Genomic DNA, 25,573 nt, shown 5'->3' with positions numbered 1-25,573 from the left:
TGTAAGTATCTACTTTTCATTAATTAGAAAGTATATTCAAAGTTAATGAGACACGGCATTAATATACTAATAGTGGAATGAGAATGGCAGTGCAAGTGGAATTATCTGAAGGAAACTTAGCCGAATGTTTCTTCTTGCACCAAAAATTCCCACAAGACTTAGCCGAAACAGAGATGTTAACCCCTTTACTCCCAATGTTCCCAAATGGAAACATGCATTATTTACGGCGTAAATGATTTGAGAGGACCAATAATAATCTTATTTTGTTTCTTATGTGTCAATAAGTAGGAATATATAAGAAACACCAACATTTTTAATAAAAAATAATTTGGGCATAAATAATTTGGGCAATTCTGAAATATTTATATTCCAATCATTGAAAGTGTCTTGGGATCAAATGGGTTAAATCTGCAACTGACTTGAGTTACGGCTGGATTGTGAATGCAAACATTTTATTGAAGATTATGATAGGCAAAATGGGAATCGCTCCATGAAATCTGCCCCGATGTTTTCATCCATCATAAATTTCACATTAGACTCGCCGGGTTATGAACCCGGATTTCCAGGTTGGAAAGCTGATAGACTGCCCATTTGGCTAACGGAGCGTCACTCTAAATCGCCAGTTAGCGTCATGCGAATTTTTCATGGCAATGATCGGCGCTGTTAGTTCTTTCTGTTAGACGATGATTATGGGTTTTACGTCGACTACCGCCGCCTCCTGATCGTCTGCAGTGGTCTTCCTGAGATGGATGTTATATTGCGAGGGCAACAACCTCTGTTTCTCGACCGACCGGTGGATTTCTATAATTGTAACAGTAACCCTTTTCACAGCATTGCTTATTGGTTGTGTCTAGGTGCATCGAAATGGCTGCTTCCTTCGCTCCTGGTACAAGTTCCAGGAAATAAAGCAAAATATGGGCACCATAATTATGGTTATTTTATGCTACACATTCAAATAGAATTTTCAATTGTTTGTGAAGAAACATGAACATAAGAATAACTATTATTATTATTATTATTATTATTATCATTATTATTATTATTATTATTATTATTATTATCATTATTATTATTATCATTACTATTGCTATTAAATTAGTAGTACCGGTAGTAGTAGCTAGTAGCAGCAACAATAATTTCAGTACGATTGCTAATAATGATTTTGAAATTAAAGATATTGTTACATCATTTCATTGTAAATTTATAAAGAAATATGTAAACTTATTTTTGTACTAATGAAGAACTATTTCATATTTCTTCGTAAGTTTGCAATAAACTAATATGAAACATTTTTTTAGCAAACAAACAAGTCCAATAATATTTTTCTGTAACTTTTGTAGTTTCCCTAAAAAAAATGTTATCTGTGAGTGTAATGTTTTTGGAAATGATAGTAGACCGTCATTATTTACCTCGGTCCGCCACGTACATTGCAACTGTAGTGATATCCTTGTTTACAAATCAGTGTACTCTGTTATCTTTCTATTGTGGTGGTGTTAGCGTGTGTTGGACGGAAGGTCATTGGCAATGACATTCACATTTACTCGAACAGTAAATATTACACTACTATCAATCCTAAAAATATGATATTTCAGGAATAAAAACAAAAATAGAAGACAAAAACAAAAATTTCACTACACATCATGTTCAGTAGACAGAGATGTACAGTCTATAATTTTCACACCTTTTTTTCTTTTACACCGTGTATCTCGCATATTTTATAGGTACGTTTTCAATAAAATAATGTGCAACAATTTCTTTGAGCATTGTAGTTTGAATACCATTGTTTTTAACAAGGTAAAGGTAAGGAAAAAGCAACTCCTAGTTAATTTAAAAAAACGCTTGGGGGTACATAAATTGAGCTCATTGCTTTCTTTCTTAACCTCGACACTAAAATGAGGCTGTGTGGTCGCCGCGTCTATGTAATTTGCCCGGGTTCAATCCCCAGCCAGGTCATAATGGAATTTATGGTAGACAAAACAGACTTTGCAGAATGCTTTTCTCAGGGTACTCCCGTTTCCCTCTATCATTCCACTAAATCACTCCTGCTTCCATTCATTTCATCTATCATCTGAAATAGTTAAAATTGTCTGGGTTGAGGTCTTGGGGATATACGTATTTCCGATGCTGATATGCAAAGGGCTTAAGGCTCCAGGCCCTGGGGCTCAACAACCTATTCGTCTGCGGATGAAATATGGCTCTATTAGGCTGAGGCAGAATGGCCCACCTGTCAGCGTCGGATTCATGAACGCCACCCAGTTCACCTATTGAGCTTGGACAATCTTCGTATATGTGACTAGTTGCAGGAAATGGGCCCTAAAGTCGGATTTTTAATTTTTTTGTTTTTTTTTTTTGTGGTTTCAAAAAGAGGATGAAATACTGAGTATTTAAAAAAAATCCTGGTTCTAGGTGCTATAGTTTTTAATATACAGGGTGCGTCAGAAAGAACGGATGGATTTCACATGGCAAGAAAATTGTAAAGATTCATCAAATCAAAAATTTATTGTTATCAACATATTCACCAATACATGCAGTTTATTTATGTAAAACAACATTATCCATATGATGTCCTTGGCTTTCAATACAGGCATCGAGGCGTTTTCTGATGTTCGCCATCACTTTCACAGTCATAGCTGGTGCAATTGCCACGATTTCTTCACGAATCGCTGTCTTCAGTTCGTCCAGTGTATGTGATCGATGTTTACAAACTTACGCCTTCAAATGGTCCCAAAGAAAGAAGTCGCAGGGCGCGAGATCTTACCGTAGCCTCGGACAATCTCAGTGCAATAGAATTTCGTCCAGGTGATTTCTTCTTTAATGTTGAACCTGTGATACGAAATGAAGCCACCCACCGCAAAATTGTATTCCGAGTTGGAATCCTAGCGTGACATCCGATGTCGAAATGAGTCCTGAGTGGCGATCACAGACTCTTCATTTTTCAAAAATGTCTCTACGATGAAAGCACGTTGTACACTAGACCAACACCATATTCTCAACTGAAACTGCATTCTATGGCTGACCCAACAGTCGTGGTCCCCCTCACTATATCTCTCTCCTCGATAGTTTGAAATCCATCCGTTCTTTCTGACGCACTCTTTATTACTTATAGAATGTTGATATTACATTAGGCTATATACTTTTCGAGAAAAATGCAATTAAAGTTTTCACTTGTTTTCTTAGCAACTATAAGAAAGATTTAGGTATTTAAGAAGCACTGTGTAAAACTACGTCCTAGTTTAGTATGTAAAAAATGCCTACATGTAGCGAAAGATGTCAAAACATAGAAATGCAGTTTTTACACCGCAAATTCGTTACTTTGTTCTTCTGTAATATTTCCTTTTACGGCTTTAGGTACCTTTTCGAGCAACAGGTCACATTATATAGAGTGCGCAATAGGTCAAGTAAGTCTTAAGTGTAAGGATCCATTTTGGGGCTAGTCAAAATCTCATATCGTGGTCGGTGATGTGGTCGGCATCATGTTCCCACCGCCTTTTACCCCCGGAAAAGACCCGGTACCGGTACTCAATTTGATAGGAGGTTGAATGAACCTCAGAGCCATTCTGAATGTTTTGACAGTGGGAAAAATTCCATCACAATCCGGGACTGAACCCAAAATCTTCCGGTCCGTAACTAGTTGCTTTACTGACTTTTAACAATGAAATTTCCTTAAGTTCTTTCCATATTTTTATCTCTAGTACTACTTCTTCTCATTTTCAATTTAATTTAATTTAATTTGTCTCTTCTCTTTCAATCTAATTTATCATAAATGCTTTCCAGTAGGGTTTGATTTTATAATACGTCGTTCTAATATAGACCTATTTTTATACTTTTTTATGTTCATATTATGTCCTTGACGTTTCCATATATTATGCGTGGTTGCCATCACTACCATACCACTCTTATTTTCTGACTAAGGATAGAACCTTCCTCTATTCAGCGCCCTACTTACGGAAGAGATGACTGATGTGTCGCGGAAGATGTCTCATAGTATGTGTGAAATTTTATAATAAGTTTTATAGGATTGGAAAGGAAGAGGGTCACTATTATTAATAATAAGACAAATATTACCCTGGAATTTGCGATAAAATTATTAGCACTGGAAATGGACTACTTAAGACATTCAGACACATTGAAAGAATACGAAATGACGTTATTAAACAACAAATGAATACAGAAAATACAATTCTAGATTTTGTACAATACAAACAATTGGAATGGTGGACATGTGAAATGTATGAAGGATGAACGGTTACCAAGAAGAGTTTTGGGATGGACTCCATCGGGAAAGAGAGGACGAAGTAGACCTCGAAACGCATGATTGTAGGAAATTAAGAAAGCAATGGAAAAAAGAGGACTAGGTACAAGAACAGGGGTGGGAAGATAAAGTTGAAGGACGAGGATAAAAGTGTAAAAAAACTGGACACAGGAAGATGCTCTTATGCATTGTAAACCTGTATATTAATATTGTACCGTAAACTGGGGTTACTTTGAACACAGAGGAAACTTTGAACATTTTTTTCAGAAAATCATATTTAGGTCTCTACATGCTGCACTTATTATAGATGGAGGTAAATTATCATAAAATCATTCTCATACCAAATTTATCTCCATCTATAACAAGTACAGCATGTAGAAACCTAAATATGATTTTCTGAAAAAATGTTCAAATTTCCCTCTGTGTTCAAAGTAACCCCAGTTTATGGTACCAAGACTTTTTGAACATACTATACCTAAATATCGTAAAAAGAAACGTTTTATTTCGAATACGTGTTCAATTTTATTGCATTGTGATAATGAAAATGAAAATTCCAACAAGCATGCTTAGAAATTGTGGACTGAAATCTTCCTTGTATGAGGAATCTAGAAACACTACTTCAATTAATTCGTATACAACTCTGAAACCTTACTGACTAACGCAAGAAGACAAATTACTTTTTCCACAACGTACCCAATGAATTATAATGATGGCATTATCAAGACATACTAGCTGTTAGTGTAACTGTATCTTTCTCAGTAAGTGCGAGGCACTGAGACAATGTTTTGTGCACGTGCGCAGGTTGTGGATTCCCGTGCCCGCAACCTCGCCGATGGGAGTGTGCAGCAGAGGCAGAGGAAGCAACTGGAAGTGTTCCAGGCTCAGGTGCCTGGAGGATCGCTCCAGGTGATTCGAACCCAGAGCGTGACGAGCACCAGTTCCAGCAGCAGCTCCTGGAGGGGCCCCCCTGCAACCGCCGCCTCCACTGACTTCGAGAACTTACAGGTACCCAGGCAAATGCAAGCATTCTGCAGCTTGAGACAGCTACATAATTTCTAGTGTTCGACAGACGGACAGACAGGTACTACTACGTACGTAGATAGACATATAGACGAGTGGATAGACGGAGAAACGGATAAACAAATGAGTAAGTGGATAGCTGGTTGGATGTACGAACAAAAAATGTAAGAATTAACAAATACCAATAAACATGCGAACATGTGGTCCTACTAATTGGTAAATAATATAATTTAATTAAATGAGTTCAGGGTTGTATGCAAGGGGGGTTACCGGGTTTTTATACCACCCTCTTGAACTTAAAAAAAAAATACATAGGTCTATTTAGATTTGAATAATTTTTGTCAATAATCGTTTTTCCTTCTCTTCTTTTTCACTGTCAGAGTAACACATTTACATCTACCTATCCTTCAATATAATCCCTGTGCTTGGTGCTGCGTCACGTTCGAATTATAACAATGTTATCTTTATTATAGGAAGACCTACCGCCTAGTACCGACCTTGTAATAAAATGTGGCCAACACAATATTAAACTTAACTTGTTGTGAAACATATTGAAAAGACTGTTTTGACAGTTCTGCTGTGCAGATGTTAAATATTGTGCATTGTCGATTTTAAACTCATTTTAAGAGCGGTATTCACTCTTTCGTTAGTTTGAGTTCTGACTTTATTGTGAAACGTTCATTTAATATTTTGTGCATTTGACAGGACATATTTTTAATAATAATAATAATAGTAATAATAATAATAATAATAATAATAATAATAATAATAATGCACAATATTTAAAATATGATAATGTAAATTGTAAACAATATTAATAATGACTCCACCCCTTGAAAAAATTCTGCATACGTCACTGAATGAGTTAACTGAATATCAATGCATGAACATGTAAATAAACGAACAAATGAATAGTGAGGGACGGAATAAATGAAAGTAAATAAGCAATTAAAATTCAGAATTTAATTTCTACATATCCTGAATTAATTTTCCGATTGAATTTGGTGTAGTGGTCAGACAGTACTTCTATTACAATTTTTATTGCAAAGAGTCAAAGGTATGTTATTTGGAGCGAGAGGTTCCCTTCCACAGTCTACCTACCAACTATTAGTGAAATTAAAATTCCAAGTCTTTCAAATACAAAACATCTTATTACAAATTCTTAGGGACTCTTTGCATATGATTCAATATCATTTATATTTTCAAGAAAGATAATTTTATCAATATGACATTTTGGCATCAAGCGCATCCCAAATCCAAAATTTAGTATTTTTTTTTTAATTAATCGACTTAAAAAACATAACTGTTCTGTATTCTGGATCCTTGTAGTTACCCTCACTGGAGGGCTGATGATTTAATCAAATACTTCTCTCTGGGCCTATATTTTAATTGGAGGTACAGTTTATGCAATGAAAAATGGTTTCGTTGAAATCTTGTACAATTTTGAATATTTTTTAAAGATTTTATCTCTGTCTTATTCATAATGGGTGTGTTAATAAATTCTGCCATTACCTACCAGTTGAATAAAGAAATAAGAGATATTTTCAGTTGAGTATATAAATAAGATATATTTTGTGCATTTTTTGCCATGAATTGTAAAATTTTAATATTTTCGCATAAAGAATTCTTAATGAAAAAGAATTTCAAATAATAAAACAGTGCTAAAGGCTGGGTATGTTCTCCAAATTTTGTAGAGGTCCTATATCTTACAATTTTTTTGGATTGAAATGACCACTATGAGCTGCAAAATTCGCATTACTCGTTACTTTATGTGGACTTACACTAAATCATTTCCTGTAAAACAAAAGAAAATTATTGAGAATTAAGCAAACAGAAAAAAACAATACAGTTACAGTACAGTACCTTTCAGTGCCAGCACTATAATATACAGAAGAATGTATAAAAATGCCAAGGTATTTTTTACCTACTTTTACAAGTAATCAGAAAAACTGCTTCACTCACTATATCTTTGCCAACAGATGACTGAAAAAATTCTGATGCCTTCACTACAAAATAATTTTGTATGCTCACAGTTTCACTGATGCTGATTTTCAGACGAAAAAAGTTGAAATTATTGCTGGTTAATCGAGTGGTATGGAGTCAAAAATGTATAACCCACAATTTTAAAATCATTGTCGTTTTATCTCTGGAAAGTCAGTCAAGGTTTACTTCTAAATCGCTAACTTGTTAAAGTGTTCGTAAATTTTCAAGGAATTAGGTTCTATACAAATTATATTCCATGGGTTATTTTTTTTAAATTAGATTCAAAATTATGTTTTGAAACTTATTTATTAAAATCAGATGATTAGGACTTTTTAGTAAAAAAGTACGGACGTTTAACAAATTTAAAAAAAATTAATATGGATGGCAGGACAGACCTTCAAATATTGACGTGTCTTGCTATTATGAACGTCTGGTAACCCTAAAAAGAAGGAAATAGTTTTATTTTCCCCTCTCTTTTGCTCTTCGCTTGCTTTATTATCATGAAACTTTGACTCTCATCGTTGGATTCTTGTGCTAATTATTACATTCTGGTTTTCTTTACAGTTGGCTCTTAATCCTTTAGACCTGAGCTCTCAGAAGACAAAAGCCAGTGTAGGTCGCAGCGGATCAATTGGAAGCCGGCGTCCGCCATCTAGACCTCGAAGTCTCATCAGTAAAGTCGATAGTGCCATTTCTGAAGAAGAAACACATAAACAAAATGTTGGCCGTTGCCTCACAGATGTGTCAAAGCTCTGTCACCAGATCCACGAGGAAGCCAAGAAGAACTTGTCAAATTCTCTTCCTTCCTCTTCATCATTTCTAACATCACCTACTTTAAATAATGATACAGTGAATACATTAGATGATGCAAACAGAAAAGACTGTAGTGACAATGATTATGGCTGTATAAAGTCAAGAAAATGGGATTCATTTGAAACATCTAGGACAGGGAACATACAAGAAATAGTGTCAAATGGACTGGTTCATCCCACCATAACCAGAAAGAAAAGCTGTTCCAGTGAGGATCTACAGAACAATGACATCAACGAAGAGAAAAAGTCGAGTGAAGAAAATGAGATGCTAGCAGACTGGAAGCGAACCTCTAAAGTAAGACGTTCCCTTCAATTTCCATCTAAAGGAAATCATTTGGATATTATCCCTAACGGGAATGTTAGTAAACTTCGTAAAGAATTAGAGGACGGTAAGAAGTTGGACCCCATGAAGACTAATACTTCTAGTTTTGACACTTTGGAAAACATCTTCAGATATGGTACTGAAGCTAGAAATACTTCAAACATGTACAGCACTAATTCTCTAACAGAAAAATCAGGAAATGACTATGAAATTGAAGGATTTTCCAGAAGAGTTGAATCAAATAAACCTTCTCCAAATAAACGACATTCTTTTGTTACTGTTGAGTCTCTGAAAGAAGTTAGAGGTCGCTTAAGGCGTCTTAGTTCACCTCCACTTGATGGTATTGAACTTCCAAATTACAGTAAAAATAAAGTGAAGAATGTAGAAGATAGCGACGACGGAATTGTTACTGAAGATTCTAATAAGGCAACCACAGAGATGGATCGTGGTTCAACGGAAGAGGCACCAACCTCTCGCGTGAAATCATATGTGTATGGTATGGAGGCCATGGCCAATAGTAACAGTAATGTCCGTAAATCAACTGCTGGCACTGGAAGCCTGGAGTCAAGGACATCAAATAGATCGAGTAGCAGTGGAGGAAGCCGATCCGAAGAATGGTACAACCGTAGAAAATCATATGGCTTCGAGCAAGTCCATAGTCAACAGAACAACAATCATCCTGACTCTATGGCATTCAAAGAAAAGAGGAGAGTCGAATCGTCAACAGATAGTGGCATCTGTAGGTCTTCTGAAACTGTAACTCCATCATGGACTCAGCTCTCCTTTATGTGTAACAGGGCGAAAGAAAACGATCAGCTGACTCATGGAAACATAAAGGTGAATCACAGCATTCAGATAAAGGAGATTGAGAGAGAAACGCCAGAGACAGAAAGTAGAGGCAATGAAAGCAATTTCCAAAAGGGACGTAGAACAGTTGTAACTCTAGGAAGTGATCATGAAAATAATAGAAGCGGTGGTGCTGCAAAAGATAATCCTCCAAACAGCTGGAGATTTGACAGTCAAGCAGCTACTAACATGACTGCTATTAAAAATGCACGTCGTCTTTCAGAACCAGTTACAGTGACAATTCCCGTAGTGTCTGAAGATTCATTCAACAGCACAGACGGAAGTGATACTATAGAAGCTAGACGTCTATACTTCAGGCAGCTCTCAGAAGGAACGAGTCTGAGTATAGAAAATGGTTGGAAGAAGTCGCCGACAATTATAAATGGTTGTGAGTCTCCACAGAAGAATCTCTCAGATGAAACAAAGTCTCTTGCTGCCAGAAGAGAACTTCTTTTGAAGCACAGCTCAGTTCAGGAAGCTGCTTCTTGTTGGTCTCGTCCAACAAAGAAAACCGACAATGAAGTAAAGAGACACTCAATTGCTGTTGATGAGAGTAAATACGTCAGAGATGGTATCAAGAGCTACAATTTCCACGACAAAAGAACGGGACATTTCAATTTCGAGAATGGATTCCTTGAAGTATCCAAAAGCATTCCTGATTTTGAGAAAAACAGTGGCATCAGTCCTTCTGGAAAAGAGGAGACTGGCCATTTTAATAAAGAGCTGGAATATAAATCAGCTTCTTTGGGAGCTTGTCAGGATTCTGCTGACATTAGATCAATTATTAACAATTTTGAAGAGGAAGACGGTGATGAAATGTCGATAAACCATCACTTGGCAGGTAAGAAACACAAAAAAGTGGAGTTCTGCAAAACAGAAGTCCATTTTGCAGCAGAGCCAGGAAGGTTCAATATTGTTGAAACAGATGAGAAACCACCACCAAACAATATGTTTCGTAGGAGGCGTCGCAACAGCAGTACATCTATACCCAGCACACAGTCTCAAGATGCCAACAAAACAAGTCTTCCTGAAATACGTTTTGGAGATTCACTGTATGAAAAGAAACTGCTTGGAGGAACTGAGCCAAACAATCAGACATTCCAAATTGCAGTCAGTTTGGATAATTGCCCTAAAACTAAAATAGATACACCAGAAACTATCATTCCCATTACAATTTCTCCTACTGACTTTGAAGATGACGCTGATAAAGAAGACAATATTTTCACACAGGCAAATGCCACTATTCTCTCTCCAGTAAGACAGGAGCCTGCAGACATTGATGTCCACACTTCAGAAGAAAACTCAAATGATTCCCTGTTCTCTCAACTAAGTTCTATGACTCCAGGCTCACCAAATAATGCAATGCCTCGGAGTATATTGAAAAATAATAGAAAACCGCGTCCGTTCCATTTGGGTGAAATGGAAGATGATTTAATGTTGCCTAATGCAAGTGATAAGTCTGAGAGATCCAGTGGAGATCCAGAAACAAAATGGGGAATAAGACTGAAACCCATACAGAACAGAGAATCACCAGCATCCATGTGGAGATCCACAGTGACTCTCCAAAACAAGACCTTTGAAGATCAATTGCAGCATAATTATTCTCCTACATTGCAAGAAGACAAGCTTAACTCTTCACCACAGAATTTTGGTGAAGGCACAGAACTGAAGAATCTGCTCAAGTCTCTTAGACCTGCCTTTCAAAAAAAGTCAGTTAGTGATAGTTTTTCGTCTTCACTTGGATCCAAAAGCCAGTCGCCAGATCCAGTCATTGGTGGCATGGAGGTAAAAATTTCTTCAACTCTTCCTGTCCAGCAACCAACTTGGTCTGTTGCTGAAAGAGTTCGTCAAGTAGAGGATTTGAAACATGCTTCTATGGAGACCAGAGGTTACTCCACAAGAGTAAACTTTGGTGCGGGAGAAGCTACTGTAATAGAGAGTGGATCATCAGATGATCAGCAGAGTATTGGGCAGAAGCAGTCTAGTCTGGGACCACCTCTGTATCAGCCAAACAACCGCCCAAAGCCAATTTGGCTTCGGAGAGAAGAAAGGAAGCAGGAGACAGTACAGCAATGTGGTAAGTAGTTGGCATGCAAGTCTTTTGTCTTCTTAGTATATCTCTGAAGTACTACCATTGCACAGTTTTCTTGTTTACAAATCCATATTTAACTAAGACAAATTGGCCACTTTCCATAAATCCATAGCTGCGGAAGGGACATTGCCAGGCAGTTGCTATAATAAATGCCAACTCAATTAAAATTTGTTTTAATTTCCAAATACGCGCACTGAAAGTGTCTCATTAAGCCAAGAAGTTCAATCTTAGTTCATTGAGGGAAGACGTCTGGGGCTAATATGCTAGCAAAGAAAAGGAATATTATATATATGAATATTTAAAGTGAAAATTCTTATGTGAAAATGTTAACAAAAATAATATAAATGAGAAACAAAATTTATGAAGCTACAGGATTTCATGGTTGAGTGTCCTATTACAAAACAGGGTAACAATCAACCAAGTAACTAAAGTGTAATGCCTTTCTTTAGAAGGAAAGAAGAAAGGTTTGATTAACTGCATTTTTTTTCTTTTTCTATCTTGGCTTAGAAATATAACGAATAAAAAGGAACAAAATTACAAGCATATGAATGTCATAGTTCATGACGCCTACAAGCAAACTGTTCCTTATTTTTTTCTTTATTTGTTAGTCAATTAATCTAACAGATTTTATAAAAATTAATATCATTACACAAAGTGTATACCTTATTTTATTTCATGGAGTGCAGTTTCATAGAAAAGACTTTGCCAACAGACCTTCTACTGCCCCCTACTAATTGATTGTCATAAATAAATGTCTTCCTTACTGTGACGGAAATCTTGTCTTCTCCTGTTAGTAACCAATCACAACCTTCGTTCAGAAGAATTGACAGGCTCCCGTCAAATCCACATGGAGGCAGAGTTGTCGCATCTTTTCCGAATTCCAAGAATCCCGTCAGTTTCACTGCATAATTTCGAGGGTCACCAGGATTATGGCAACTGTGCAATGTTGGGACGAGGGGACAGGATGGAATTGTCAAGAGTTGTTTGTGTAGGAAGTCATAAATCTGTAAGTGGGTGTTCAAAGGAGCCACCGAACTGCACTCCTTGAAATAAAATAAGGTATAAAAGTTTCTAAAAAAAAAAAGTTCCCTAACATTCAGACAGGACTAAAATAATAACTAGCCATGCTAGAGCCTGAGAAAGAATGTAATATTGGGACCTGCTAAGTGTAAAATATAACACTGCTTATAGCTTATAAATAGTTAATAAGTTAATTATGATGACACTGATGGTCAAGCATAGATGATGATGATGATGATGATGATGATGATGATGATGATGATGATGATGATGATGACGATGACGACGACGACGACGACGATGACGATGTCTATGTCTATGATACTGACCATGATGATGCTGGTAGTGACGATTTCACTGTCATCATAATTCTTCCGAATTAAAACTCGTATATTCTGTCACAAAAATTTCTTCTGTTGATATATTAACCTTTAACAACACAACAGGCTATATAATAGATCCTACTATCCACTTCGAATTGAATACAACTCAACCGGAAGATGTCAACAATGACAAGAATCAAATTTATGGTCCAACTGTTACTTATTATTTACATATATATAAGTTACAAACCATTGAAATTATTGGGTTATTAGTGGGTGCTAGAGGCACTATTACAAAAAAAAAATATATATATATATATATATATATTAATTTCTGCAAAGAGTTCAATCTTGAATTCTCTTTGGCCAAGATTGTTTCTTTGATAGCTCTAAAATATTCAATCTATCTTCTAAGAAATCACATATATAAAGTAAATTAATAACACAATAATAATAATAATAATAATAATAATAATGATAATAATAATAATAATAATAATAATAATAATAATAATAATAATAATAATAATTATATTTCTCACGAAAACATTTTCATAAAATTGTACGTATTTACTAATACTTGTATATTTGGTATACTTTGTCCTTCAGGGCAACCCTATTGTAGGGGAAGTATTTTATAGTATAGTACCTGGCAATATCCCGAAAGCAGAGATTAACACCAGTGACACAAATGCTTTTATTTGATAAGTTTGTATGTTCAATCAGCAGACCACAGACTGGTTGGAATCTCATAAGTGACACCAATAAGGCATCACTCATGAGGCAACTAAGCCATGACATACTGGGTTTCTTTCCCCCTCCACTGCGTACATCGCTGATTACTAACATGTATTTTATTAGTTAAACAAAAATGGTATTAAACATCACAGTGTGGACCGTCATATGCTCCATTTTTTTTGTTTCGTATCTGATGATAGGTTCCAAGTATGCTTATTCTAAATGGATATCATTCTACTGCAAGAAAAAATCAAACCTAGCTGAATTTCAATTTTCACAGTTATTTTTCATATCATATCCGACATATGCCCTTATAAGATCAGTACACTTCTGCAAAGAAATGTGAGTTTGGAACGTAATTTGAATGTAGAATAACAAAAGTATATGATTAAATCACTTTCAGTTCTTTTTTAATTTGTGGTTTGGTTGCTGTCTGCAAAATGTCAACTAAACATTTTATTTAATTCACACATAATTTCAGTGTTTTTCTTAATTATTCATTGTCACGTTAAGAAGGGTACGCATAAAGTAGCCTATGTCAGTGACATAAACTACAAAAACTTGTCCACACTGTATAATGATGCATGATTTGCAGTGCTGTCATGGTCATTTTTTTCTTGGCCACGCACCCCTTATTTTTCTCTTTTGAAATATGTATATATTATCACTCTCCTCTCTCTGTCTCTCCGACCGTCATTTAATGAACATTTTTATTAGGGTTGTCAGATTGTACGTTTTTCTGTAGTCTTTACCTCAAAATACATATTTCTTAATTTGAGGGTTATCTATGTTTCTCCCTCTCCCTTCCGCAATATAATTATTTTCAACATGGAGTTTACTAGGCCTATATGCAGAGATTTATTTTTATAATGCTATGAGTTTTTACACTATTTAAAAAAATTGTTTTTAAAAAGCTAGACTAATGGCTTGCTTATAATGGTAGGCCCTAATGATCTATCTTAAACAATGAACAATCAATTATAAGCTTCATTTAAAGAATATCCCATGATGCTCTCACAGTGGACGCACACTTGTCTTTATTAATCCTGGAGCATGTATCTGCAGCACTTTGGTTATTTCTTCAACAAATTTTTAAACTCTCCAGTATATGACTTTGAATTCCAGTGCTGCAGAAGTGGACCATTTATGTTTATGAACATTAAAATTAAGATAAATGGTAGACAACATGATATGATCTAAGATCAGTAGAGATATCCGTGTACAAAACTTAGGTACACACATGCTATATGGCTCCATAATATGTGTAAAATTTTTCTTTTCCCCATATAATTCATTACAAAATTGTAGGTTCCCATATTTCGTAGGGCCCCCATGACAGCACTGATGATTTGTTGATAAATAATGGAGCTTTAAATAAGGAATATACGAACTCAGTTTAGGGGAAACTCGACTAATTCCACAGTACGGGTAATTCCGCAGTAGTGCATATATGATTTTACTGTGGCTTTACAATAGCATGAACGTAAGTTTTGAGAGCTATCAATAGGAGGCATGTCTGCAGTGCCATAGAAAAAATCAAGGATATGGTCGACACCTCTGCTGGCAATACAGTGAAATTTGGCTGTTTTTCGTGTTTTGCTACACAGCTGTGAAGAAAGTGAGCAATGTTACATATAAATTGTTCCTTTTATGTTACTTTCATAATGTATTTCATGATTTTATTATTTACTACTGCGGAATTAGCCAAGTCCTATTGTGGATTTATCCACACTGTTGCAGAATTACCCGAGTTCTTTTTCAACTGTAATGTATGTACAACTAAATATATTTGCATTTTAATAGATTTGGTAATGAAGGGTTTCGTCCATGTTCACATACCTTGATAATATTTTTCAATAAACATTTTGATAAAAATATGATAGATTTACTTCTTAATATTGCGGAATTGGCTGAATCTCCCCTATATGTAAATTTTATGTATTGATCCATTATGAAACAAAATTGATACCATTGAACAAACTACCTCTTTATTTGTTTGATTTATGTTTGTGTTTTCGTGCGTGCGTGTGAAAGAGAGAGAGAGAAAGAATATAAAAAAAAAGTAGGTAAAATCTTCTCTGAATACATGTGTACACTAGCAATCTTCACCACATTATGTTTTAGGATGTTTACATGCCGCATGCAGATGTAGTGCAAAAGCTCTAATCTTCTTTCCCTTTGTAAACTTGTAACTAAATGACTTATGCTGTCTTGTAGTTAGTGGTAAACTTTGTAGATTGAAGCTTTTTGTTCGTATCTTCTTCTTACTTTGCCATCTCCTCTTATATGTAAGGAACTTGTTCTCCTTTCTTTTTGTTAAGGAATAAAGAAAGTAAATGTAGTAAGTATAATGTAAACATGCCTAAAAATAACCTTACTATGGCAACGGTGACATGAGAATTGAGATACTTGCATTATAGAGATTGTTTTTTGAATGCAATGCTTGTGATGCACAAGGGAACTCACTCGAGACCAAATCCAGACGGAGTGCCTTGCTTCTTGAACTGTTCTAAATAATCAGTCTGTCAATTTATTTTTCTCTTATTTATAACTTTATATGCCTATGGTGTTGAGTCAATTATCCATGTCTGAAAAATTCGTAAGTACCGGTAAGTGTGTTTTATAGCTAGACTCTATTATGGTTAGATCTAGATGATGGAAGAAGCTTAGAAAAGTGAAGAAGGAGAAGAAGAAAAATCTATGTACTTTTATAATTACAGAAAGGAAAGATTAACATAAATTAAAATTACAGTACACTGCACTCATACACATACACTTTCTATGTTCAGTTCAATTTACACTAGCTATTTATTATGAAAATTGAATTGCTGACTGTAAGTGCTGCAAGTAGATCTTTCGTGTTGTTCCAAAAATTCAATTATTTTGTAAGGTTACAGTATCATAATGAGTGCATTCAAACTTTTCTCTTCACGTGAATCCTTTTTGTCACCCTCCTGCAGTTCCTCTTTTCATATATAAATGGCTCTGTAAGATAATTATGGTATAATTAAGAAGGAACAATGTGAAAAATTTCTCTTCTTATAATCATTATCCTTACCTATAAACTTAATACATTATTATTAGTGGTACTGAATTCCACCTTACAGGCGAACTTATCCTATACGAGTAAAATTAATTCAACACGACAAAATGAATTACATCTGTAGCATCCTTATGGTAGTATAATTTCACAAAGTTTGCCTCTGGATCAAATTAGAGCATGTTCAAATTCATTTGAGCTGACTGATATTTAAGCAGTAGGCTTACAAATATATCTGATGAAGAATTAATGCTGTTGGGCCGTTATAGCAGATTTTCCGCATGTAAAAGATCCCTTTGTTAATTTATAATAGTAAATAAAGCAGCATTTCAAATAAATCTCACAGCTCAGTATTCTTCTTCATATAATGATACCAGTACTTGCCAACATACGTATGTATCAGTATATGAAGTGTATAAAATTTAAAATGAGTATAACTATGGTGAGAAGATCTCTGATAGTCGCAAACCCATTCATCAATAAGAACTCTCAAAAAAGATTACGCTGTTATCCCTAAGGTAATTTAATCTTATAATCAACAAAATTGGTTCAATTATTCACAAATAAATGTATGTTACACAAATAAGAGTTAATTAATTCTTACCATCACCCCAACAAAATACATTAAATATTAAATAAAATAACCAAACAAAATAAATAAATAAGCAGGAACTTCTCGATTTAAAATCTTACTGGTCAGTAATTTTCTTTATAGATCAATACTCGCTAACGTATATTGTACAAAGTGCACAAATTAAAAATAGCTGCTATCAATTTTTTCGATATCAGTTGATAATAAGATTCAACGATTTAGTTGTAAAGTGCTCAACAAACGAAACTAACTAACCATTGAACCAAAATAACAGGATTGTAGAGCTGTCTTTGTTGAACAGATCTGGAGGCAATGAGTACCAGTAGGTCTACCACTATTGTCCATTTCCCATTTTGTTGGCAGATACTGTATGGTAGTTTTTCATAAAAATGTCTAGTAGTTTCGGATTCAATTTTAGTATATCTACATGAAGCTCAAATTTAATAATCTTTTCTTCTGTAATTATATCTTACCTTGTTTTAAATGAAAACTTCAGTGTTTTATGTACATATGTAAATAAGTAATTTTAACCAGTATATATCAATTACGATGTTTCAAGTTATCTGTTGTATATTCGGTATGGATTAAATTATTAAATATAGTATTGATTTCATACATAACCTCAATGGAAAATAGATTGGATGATTGACACACTGCTGTAGCTTTAGAAACATTAGTATCAGTGGCAAAGAACAGTATCAGTATATAATTTTATAGATTAACCAATAATTATGGTTAAATTCTTTCATGAAACAATTAGCAGTATCACTGACATGTCTTAAGTATTTTTAGTTAATGACGTTTATTCATAAGATAGACCTACATTATTAAAGTTTAGTCCTAACTGGAGTGTTTTAATGATTTAATTTCAAATACCTAGTAACTTTCCTAGTTAGCCAGAGCCATTCTAAGGCGCAACACTGTCACTTTCTTCCCATCAATCATAAAGAACAGAAGTTCCCAAACTTCTCAATTCACAGTACCGGTATTCAAAATTAAGTTAAAGAAGATGTACCGGTACTAGGTACATAAGGAAAAGAATTAAATATTTAATTTGGTTAATATGTTCTATTAATGTTGAACTATTAGCAGGGCTGGGCAAAATACTGACATCCAAGTATTTCAAATACAAATACAAAATATTGCAAAAAATTGTATTTGAAATAGAAATACAAAATACTTTTAAAAAATTAACCAAAATACATTTGTATTTCAAATACTCGATACAATATATAGGCCTAAAGAAATAAGAATATTACTGAAAATCTAAAATATTATATTAACATTAAAACTATTTTTACCTTGAAGTTTTATATAAACACTATAACTGAACATTCTTTCTTTTCCCAGTCAGCAATGAAATTATGCTACATATGAATAATTACTGCTCCCTTAAAAAAACAGTTTCTTAAGAAGTTTATCAGATAAGGATCCCCTTGCTTGTGAATGAATAAATCCTGCAAAACAGAACAATCTTTCTATAGGCGCAGAGGAACACAAACTTGTATCATACTTTATAAAAACTTGTTTCACTGTTGGATAATTCTCTAGAGTGCACAGGGTTGTCCCTTTGCCATTGAAGAATTGTATGAGCTCATACTCCGCAGTAGACAAGTTCTTTTCTTTTTGCTTTTCAAAGTCTGTTGTACTTGAGTTGAAAACATAAGAATTGTTTTCATCATCGTCATCATCTGACCTGACCAAAGGTGTAGCAGAGAACTGCTCAGCTGATTTCACGCACATATTCTGTATCCCCTTCTTATCATTTGGTGAGGCAGTGCCAGGTAGCCATCCATCTTAAATGATGGGTGGAAGCAAGCTGTCAAAATAGCTCAATTTGCTTCTGGGTCAGATCAAACATCGCTTTAAATCTTGATGAAAGTGAACTTATTAGGATTGGAGTTACTTGGAATAGATGGCGTAGATTACTAGATAACAGAATATGTAATCTGTTTTTGAGGGAAATGAATGTGGACAAAAGTTGGTCCTAATAGCAAGTCTTCTTATTTTGCATTAAATCAAGGGCTACGGCAATGGATTTCATGACAAGAAGAAGAAGAAGAAAGTATTTTGAGTATTTGAAATACAAAATACATCAATTTTATGTATTCAAATACAAAATACAAATGTATTTCAAATACTGCTCAGCCCTGACTATTAGGAACCAGTACTTTAGCTATTTTCTCCTATTTGAAAACTGTAAGAATTACTGGTACCGGTATGAATTGTTTATTTAAACAGGCCTATGTTAAATAAGTTACAGTATTATACTCCACCATTTCTAGACTTACACTTCAAACTTTTGACTAAAATAATATAACTTAAAAATGTAGGCTACCGGTTAATATTGAACACAAAATGACTTGATCTTATGATTATACCGTACTTTGCTACTGATACTATCAATTTCCTAACAACATTAATTTATCTTAATCTTATTTATCTTAGACTAAAGGAATGTAAATGGATATTAAGTTAAGTTGTATTCTGAAAAAGAGCTTGTCTTTATGTGAATATTTCTGTAATGAGAGAACTTGTTTATCAGTGCTATTAATAACATTAACATTATATTTTTATCTTGAAATCTTTGTACTGGTATACTGTTGATTTAGTAGAAAACTTGTGACATGTTTTGAAACTATTGTTATGCGCTTGCTAATAATATTATGTATGTAACTAGACATGTATTGTATTTCAAACTCTTTATTGAAATAAGTGTAAAGTTAAATTTCAGTATGGTGTTGGATATTAAAATAGAAGCATGTCCTCTCAGACAGCTTGTGTTCTGTAAACATCTTGATTCTGACTTTATTTCTGGTTCATAGAAGTTAAGGAAGTTATTCATCTGCAATCAATTTACTAAGTAGTTCCTAAAAAGATAACAAAATGCATTTCAGCGTCTTATTTGAAAGAAATATGAACAGTAGGCCCTATTTATAAAATTCTCACTGAAAATTGACATATATTTCTATAATAAACTTACAGTACTCGAGTATCAAAATCAAATTATGCCATATCACCATAATTCTTTTTTCTTATACAAAATACCTTTCAGCAGAAGAAAAATAAAATATTCACCTTATTACCAAAATTCTTTCCAAGTCGTAGTATTATTCGAATGCTAATAAAAGATTTTTCAAGACTGAAATGAAGTTTATGGCTGACTGTAAGCATTTAATTTTGATTTCTGTGTTTTCACTTAAGATATATCTGGTAGGTACCAGTTAGGGCTGGGGACGGAGCAGTTCGGTTTGGAGCAGTTACTGTGACGTCATTACTCGGTTGAACCGAGTACAGTACCGAGTACAAATTTGTGGCGGAAGATTTAAAATTTAGATAGATTGAGTCGATTCTAGAACATACTTTGGAAGTGAAAGCAAGTGTGTTTTAAAAGTGTTGTAGTAAAGCGCTTTCGCTTTGCCAATTGACGAAAAAAAGTGCTTCTCTTCATTGCAAAATGGCGGTTGCAAATTTCATTTGCGTGATTACAACTATTTGCGGAGTTATTTTGTATGAAAGGCCTATTTAACTTTCAGTGTTGTTATATATGACAGACGAAATAAAATTGATAAAATAATTTATAATACTAACAGCTAATAAATTAACATGTGATGTAAACGTTAAATGCTGCAGCTAATTAAAAAAGAAGATAGGAAGAAACGGGCTCCATGAAGCGCTGCCTAAAACACTTAAAAATAATACACAGAGTTATTTACTATTACGAAAAGTGGATAAAATAATCAATAAAACGTGGAATCTCAAACTGAAGAACATAATGTTTGTTTATTTATTTTATAACATTACTAGCCTTCAATACAACCATGTTCTCTTTGGTGAAGAGTAATATTATTGATAAATTAAAGTAATTAGGTAACATAATTCGTAGAAATAAATACAAATAAAATTATGGCTGATGAGGTAACACAAATCCAATAAACACAAATAGGAGAAAAATATAATGCACTTCTGTTTTTAACATATTTTAATATTAATCAAACACTCTAATATGATGATGATGATGATGATGATGATAATAATAATAATAATAATAATAATAATAATAATATTATTATTATTATTATTATTATTATTATTATTATTATTATTATTACGTACAGTAATATGTTCAGACTGTCAGTGTTCATTAGGTCCACTTGACAGGACATATAATAGGATGAACTCCTCTTCAATACTAGAGGCTTTTCAGCCTTGGGGATAAGGAAATAATTTGTCCTGCAGCAGAAAATATTTAAATACAACAGTACCTACTTTGTTGTCTGCTAGATTTAAGTAAAACACGCGAACTCTGTTTGAATGTTTGAACTGACCGGTAATGGCTACGGTTAACCGAGTAACTTCGGTGCTCCGCTGCCAAGCACATAAACCGATAGAACCGAGTAACTCATCAGTTCTACTCGCTCCGTCCCCAGCTCTAGTACCGGTACCTATATTATTTTAATGCATTTAAGCCAAGCAAAGTAAATAATAAATATTAAGACTGTAAAGAAGTTTGCAATTTAATCAGTGATACGTAAGTGTTAAAAATGCATATAGAAAAATGAAGAACCATTTAAATTAATTTTTATTTTATACTTTATTTATTACAGAAGTCTTCTTAAATGCTGTTCTCGATAGCTATTGATATCTGATATGACTAAAACTTTATTCATAATACTCTTGGCACAACTTCTGAAAATAACAATTTTTGTAGAGTGTTCAATTTTTGGTTATTTATAATATTTTCTTTATTTTCCGAGAATTACACAGGAAATGCTGAAACATTTACCCCCAGTTAACTTATACTTATTTTAATAAATGAGTTTTTGTGTTTAACTGCATTTCGTATTTAATTGTGTATATACGGTAGGTATACTACTTTTGAAGCAATTTATAATGACGTTTCATTGCATATGCAAGTGAGCATTACAAACTTCAAAAGCAAAAGGAATCATACAGCATGAAGACTTGGTCTGATACATCTGTGCATGAAGCAACAACTCTCTACATGCTTGAGTAACTCCATGCAGCTTCATTAAGTCTATTTCCTTGTATTGCTGTACAATAACTAATTATAGATCTTGTGTCAATTTCATAAGATATCATCAAATTTGTAATCTTAGATAGTTATACACGTAGACTTCCATGCCCTGTCATCTGATATTATAATAAGCTGTTCAAGTTTACTCATTTATGCACGAACGAACTTTCATCTATGGTGCTCTGGTCTTTAAAGTCTGAGGAAGACTTTTGCAACATGGATGAAAAACTGGTTAAGTATATCAACCACAACACAGTTGAACCTGAATAATTTTACAGTCTGGAGATTTTCTTTATGTTATTATTTCATTTACTTGGATTCTTGTATAATTTATCTCATATAATAAGGAAAATAAATAATTGCCAAGATTTTGAAAACAATTACAACCTGAAAATGGATATAATGATTGTATTACACATGCCTTTGAAATAATTTAGGATGTAACACGCAATGAGCCACCGGTGTGCTCTCGCCTGCTGATCCGGAATTGCGCTCTGGCATAGGTTTGATTCTCGCTTGTATTGATTAGGTACCTGGTTGGGTTTTTTCCGAGGTTTTCCCCAACCGTAAGGCGAATGTCAGGTAATCTATGACGAATCTTCGGCCTTATCTCGCCAAATACCATCTTGTTATCACCAATTCCATCGACACTAAGTAACTCAGCAGTAGATACAGTGTCATTAAATAACCAAGTAAAAAGACACGCAATGAGCAGATGTGTAAAAAAAATAAGATTCTTACTGTTACCGGTACGAAAATAGTAAATCTTTATTGAATAAAGAGTTTTCTTTTAAAGTGTAGCTACAGAGTTCTTATTATGATTAAAATTTTACATTGGCTTGACAGACAATTTAATATCTCACTATCATTATAATAAAAATTCACTAACACCTTTTCTTCGGTATTTTAACCATGATGTCTCTAAACTACCGAGAGAAATTTCTAGAACTGTTTGTTGCTTTAAAAAATTCCCAGTACTGGTAGGCCAATTCATTATGTACACATATAAGCCTATAATAACATCGGGATATTTTAACTTAGTCCTTCATGTAACGTCTAAAGCATTAAAGATAAAAACTATAGCTTGAAAGTATTCTTCTGGTAAGAATTACCATTCATCATAAATATTTACTTTAACAACATGGTGAATTTAGTTACTATATTTGGCACATATTAGCGATAGCTTCTGATCATAAGGGTTCGTGTTGCACTGTATTTTACTCTGTCAGCATGTATTTCCATAAATATTGCGATTTAAAAGTAAAGTTAGGTTAAGTTAGGGGAAACCTAAGTGACATGAGGCCGAGGAATGTCACAAGGTTCTCTAGATGAGGAGATAGCTAAGTGTCAGGAGACCAAGGACTGTGTCAAGATTAGATGAGGGAGTAGGTAAGTGACATGCGGCAAAGCAATGTGACAAGGTTATAGTGAGTTAAGTGAGGGAATAACTAAGTGACAGGAGATTGATGGTTATGACTAGATTAGACTGGATTAGATGAGAGGATAGATAAGTGACATGAGGCCGAGGAATGTGACAAGATTCTTTGTGGGTTAGACCGAGGACTATGACAAGATTAGATGAGGGGACAGGTAAGTGACATAAGGTCGAGGAATGCGACAAGGTTAGAGTGGGTTTGGTGAGGGAATAACTGAGTGACAGGAGTTTGCTGGTTATGATTAGGTTAGACTGGATTAGATGAGGGGATGGATAAGTGACATGTGGCCGAGGAATGTGACAAGGTTAGAGTGGGTTTGGTGAGGGAATAACTGAGTGACAGGAGTTTGCTGGTTATGATTAGGTTAGACTGGATTAGATGAGAGGATAGATAAGTGACATGAGGCCGAGGAATGTGACAAGGTTAGAGTGGGTTAGGTGAGGGAATAACTGAGTGACAGGAGATTGCTGGTTATGATTAGGTTAGACTGGATTAGATGAGGGGATGGATAAGTGACATGTGGCCGAGGAATGTGACAAGGTTAGAGTGGGTTAGATGAGGGAATAACTGAGTGACAGGAGATCGCTGGCTATGACTAGATTAGACTAGATTAGATGAGGGGATAGATAAGTGACAAGTGGCCGAGGAATGTGACAAGGTTAGAGTGGGTTAGGTGAGGGAATAACTGAGTGACAGGAGATCGATTGCTATGACTAGATTAGACTGGATTAGATGAGAGGATAGATAAGTGACATGAGGCCGAGGAATGTGACAAAATTCTCTGTGGGTTAGACCGAGGACTATGACAAGGTTAGATGAGGGGACAGGTAAGTGACATAAGGTCGAGGAATGTGACAAGGTTAGAGTGGGTTAGGTGAGGGAATAACTGAGTGACAGGAGATTGCTGGTTATGATTAGGTTAGACTGGATTAGATGAGGGGATGGATAAGTGACATGTGGCCGAGGAATGTGACAAGGTTAGAGTGGTTTAGGTGAGGGAATAACTGAGTGACAGGAGATCGCTGGTTATGATTAGGTTAGACTGGATTAGATGAGGGGATGGATAAGTGACATGTGGCCGAGGAATGTGACAAGGTTAGAGTGGGTTAGATGAGGGAATAACTGAGTGACAGGAGATCGCTGGCTATGACTAGATTAGACTGGATTTGATGAGAGGATAGATAAGTGACATGAGGCCGAGGAATGTGACAAGATTCTCTGTGGGTTAGACCGAGGACTATGACAAGATTAGATGAGGGGACAGGTAAGTGACATAAGGTCGAGGAATGCGACAAGGTTAGAGTGGGTTTGGTGAGGGAATAACTGAGTGACAGGAGATTGCTGGTTATGATTAGGTTAGACTGGATTAGATGAGGGGATGGATAAGTAACATGTGGCCGAGGAATGTGACAAGGTTAGAGTGGGTTAGATGAGGGAATAACTGAGTGACAGGAGATCGCTGGCTATGACTAGATTAGACTGGATTTGATGAGGGGACAGATAAGTGATATATGGCCGAGGAATGTGACAAGGTTAGAGTGGGTCAAGTGAGGGGATAAGTCCAGTCCACAGCACCGGATCGAACTTCCCGCCTTCAGTGTTTTTCCCTTTGTGGCCTGACTCCAAGTTGGGCATGTATGTTGACATTTTATATTAAGTCAATTGCCATTATACAAGGAGCACACTCAGTTGAGTGACTTGGTGGCCAGGATTCCACAGTAATATGCACAGCAGTTCGATCCGGTGCTGTGGATTGGACTTCGGCGTAGCTCAATGATGAGAGCGCTTGGTACGTAGAACCAAGGACCCGGGTTCGATCCCCGGCGCTGGAGCGAATTCTTCTCCTCTAATATTAACTGTTACTATAACAGATATATTCTGTAGGACCAAAAATAATAATCTTTACTAGATTTTTCTTGAATAAGCCATTATTTCTCACCTGACTCATCTTATTCAAAACTATCAGTTTTTAATCCTGACAGTCAATAAATTTAATTATTCCATTATAGAATGAACAATAGTTCGTCCTAAAAATCACTGTACTGGTACTATATTAGGG

General features: G+C 34.9%; 1 protein-coding gene across 4 annotated transcripts in view; it reads left to right on the top strand.

The window, feature by feature from the left end:
• LOC138714851 (serine-rich adhesin for platelets-like) overlaps window positions 1-25,573 on the top strand; it is a 381,087-nt gene that overhangs the window by 332,342 nt on the left and 23,172 nt on the right. For all 4 annotated transcript variants that reach the window (XM_069847050.1, XM_069847047.1, XM_069847048.1 and 1 more), the window contains 2 exons: window positions 5,054-5,257; window positions 7,820-11,312. In XM_069847050.1, coding sequence (XP_069703151.1) covers window positions 5,054-5,257; window positions 7,820-11,312 — 3,697 coding nt within the window. The remainder of the gene's footprint in view (window positions 1-5,053; window positions 5,258-7,819; window positions 11,313-25,573) is intronic.

This window comes from Periplaneta americana, chromosome 15 (assembly GCF_040183065.1).
Source record: "Periplaneta americana isolate PAMFEO1 chromosome 15, P.americana_PAMFEO1_priV1, whole genome shotgun sequence".
NCBI classification, from domain to species: Eukaryota; Metazoa; Arthropoda; class Insecta; order Blattodea; family Blattidae; genus Periplaneta; species Periplaneta americana.
This window is presented reverse-complemented; position numbering and strand designations above follow the sequence as displayed.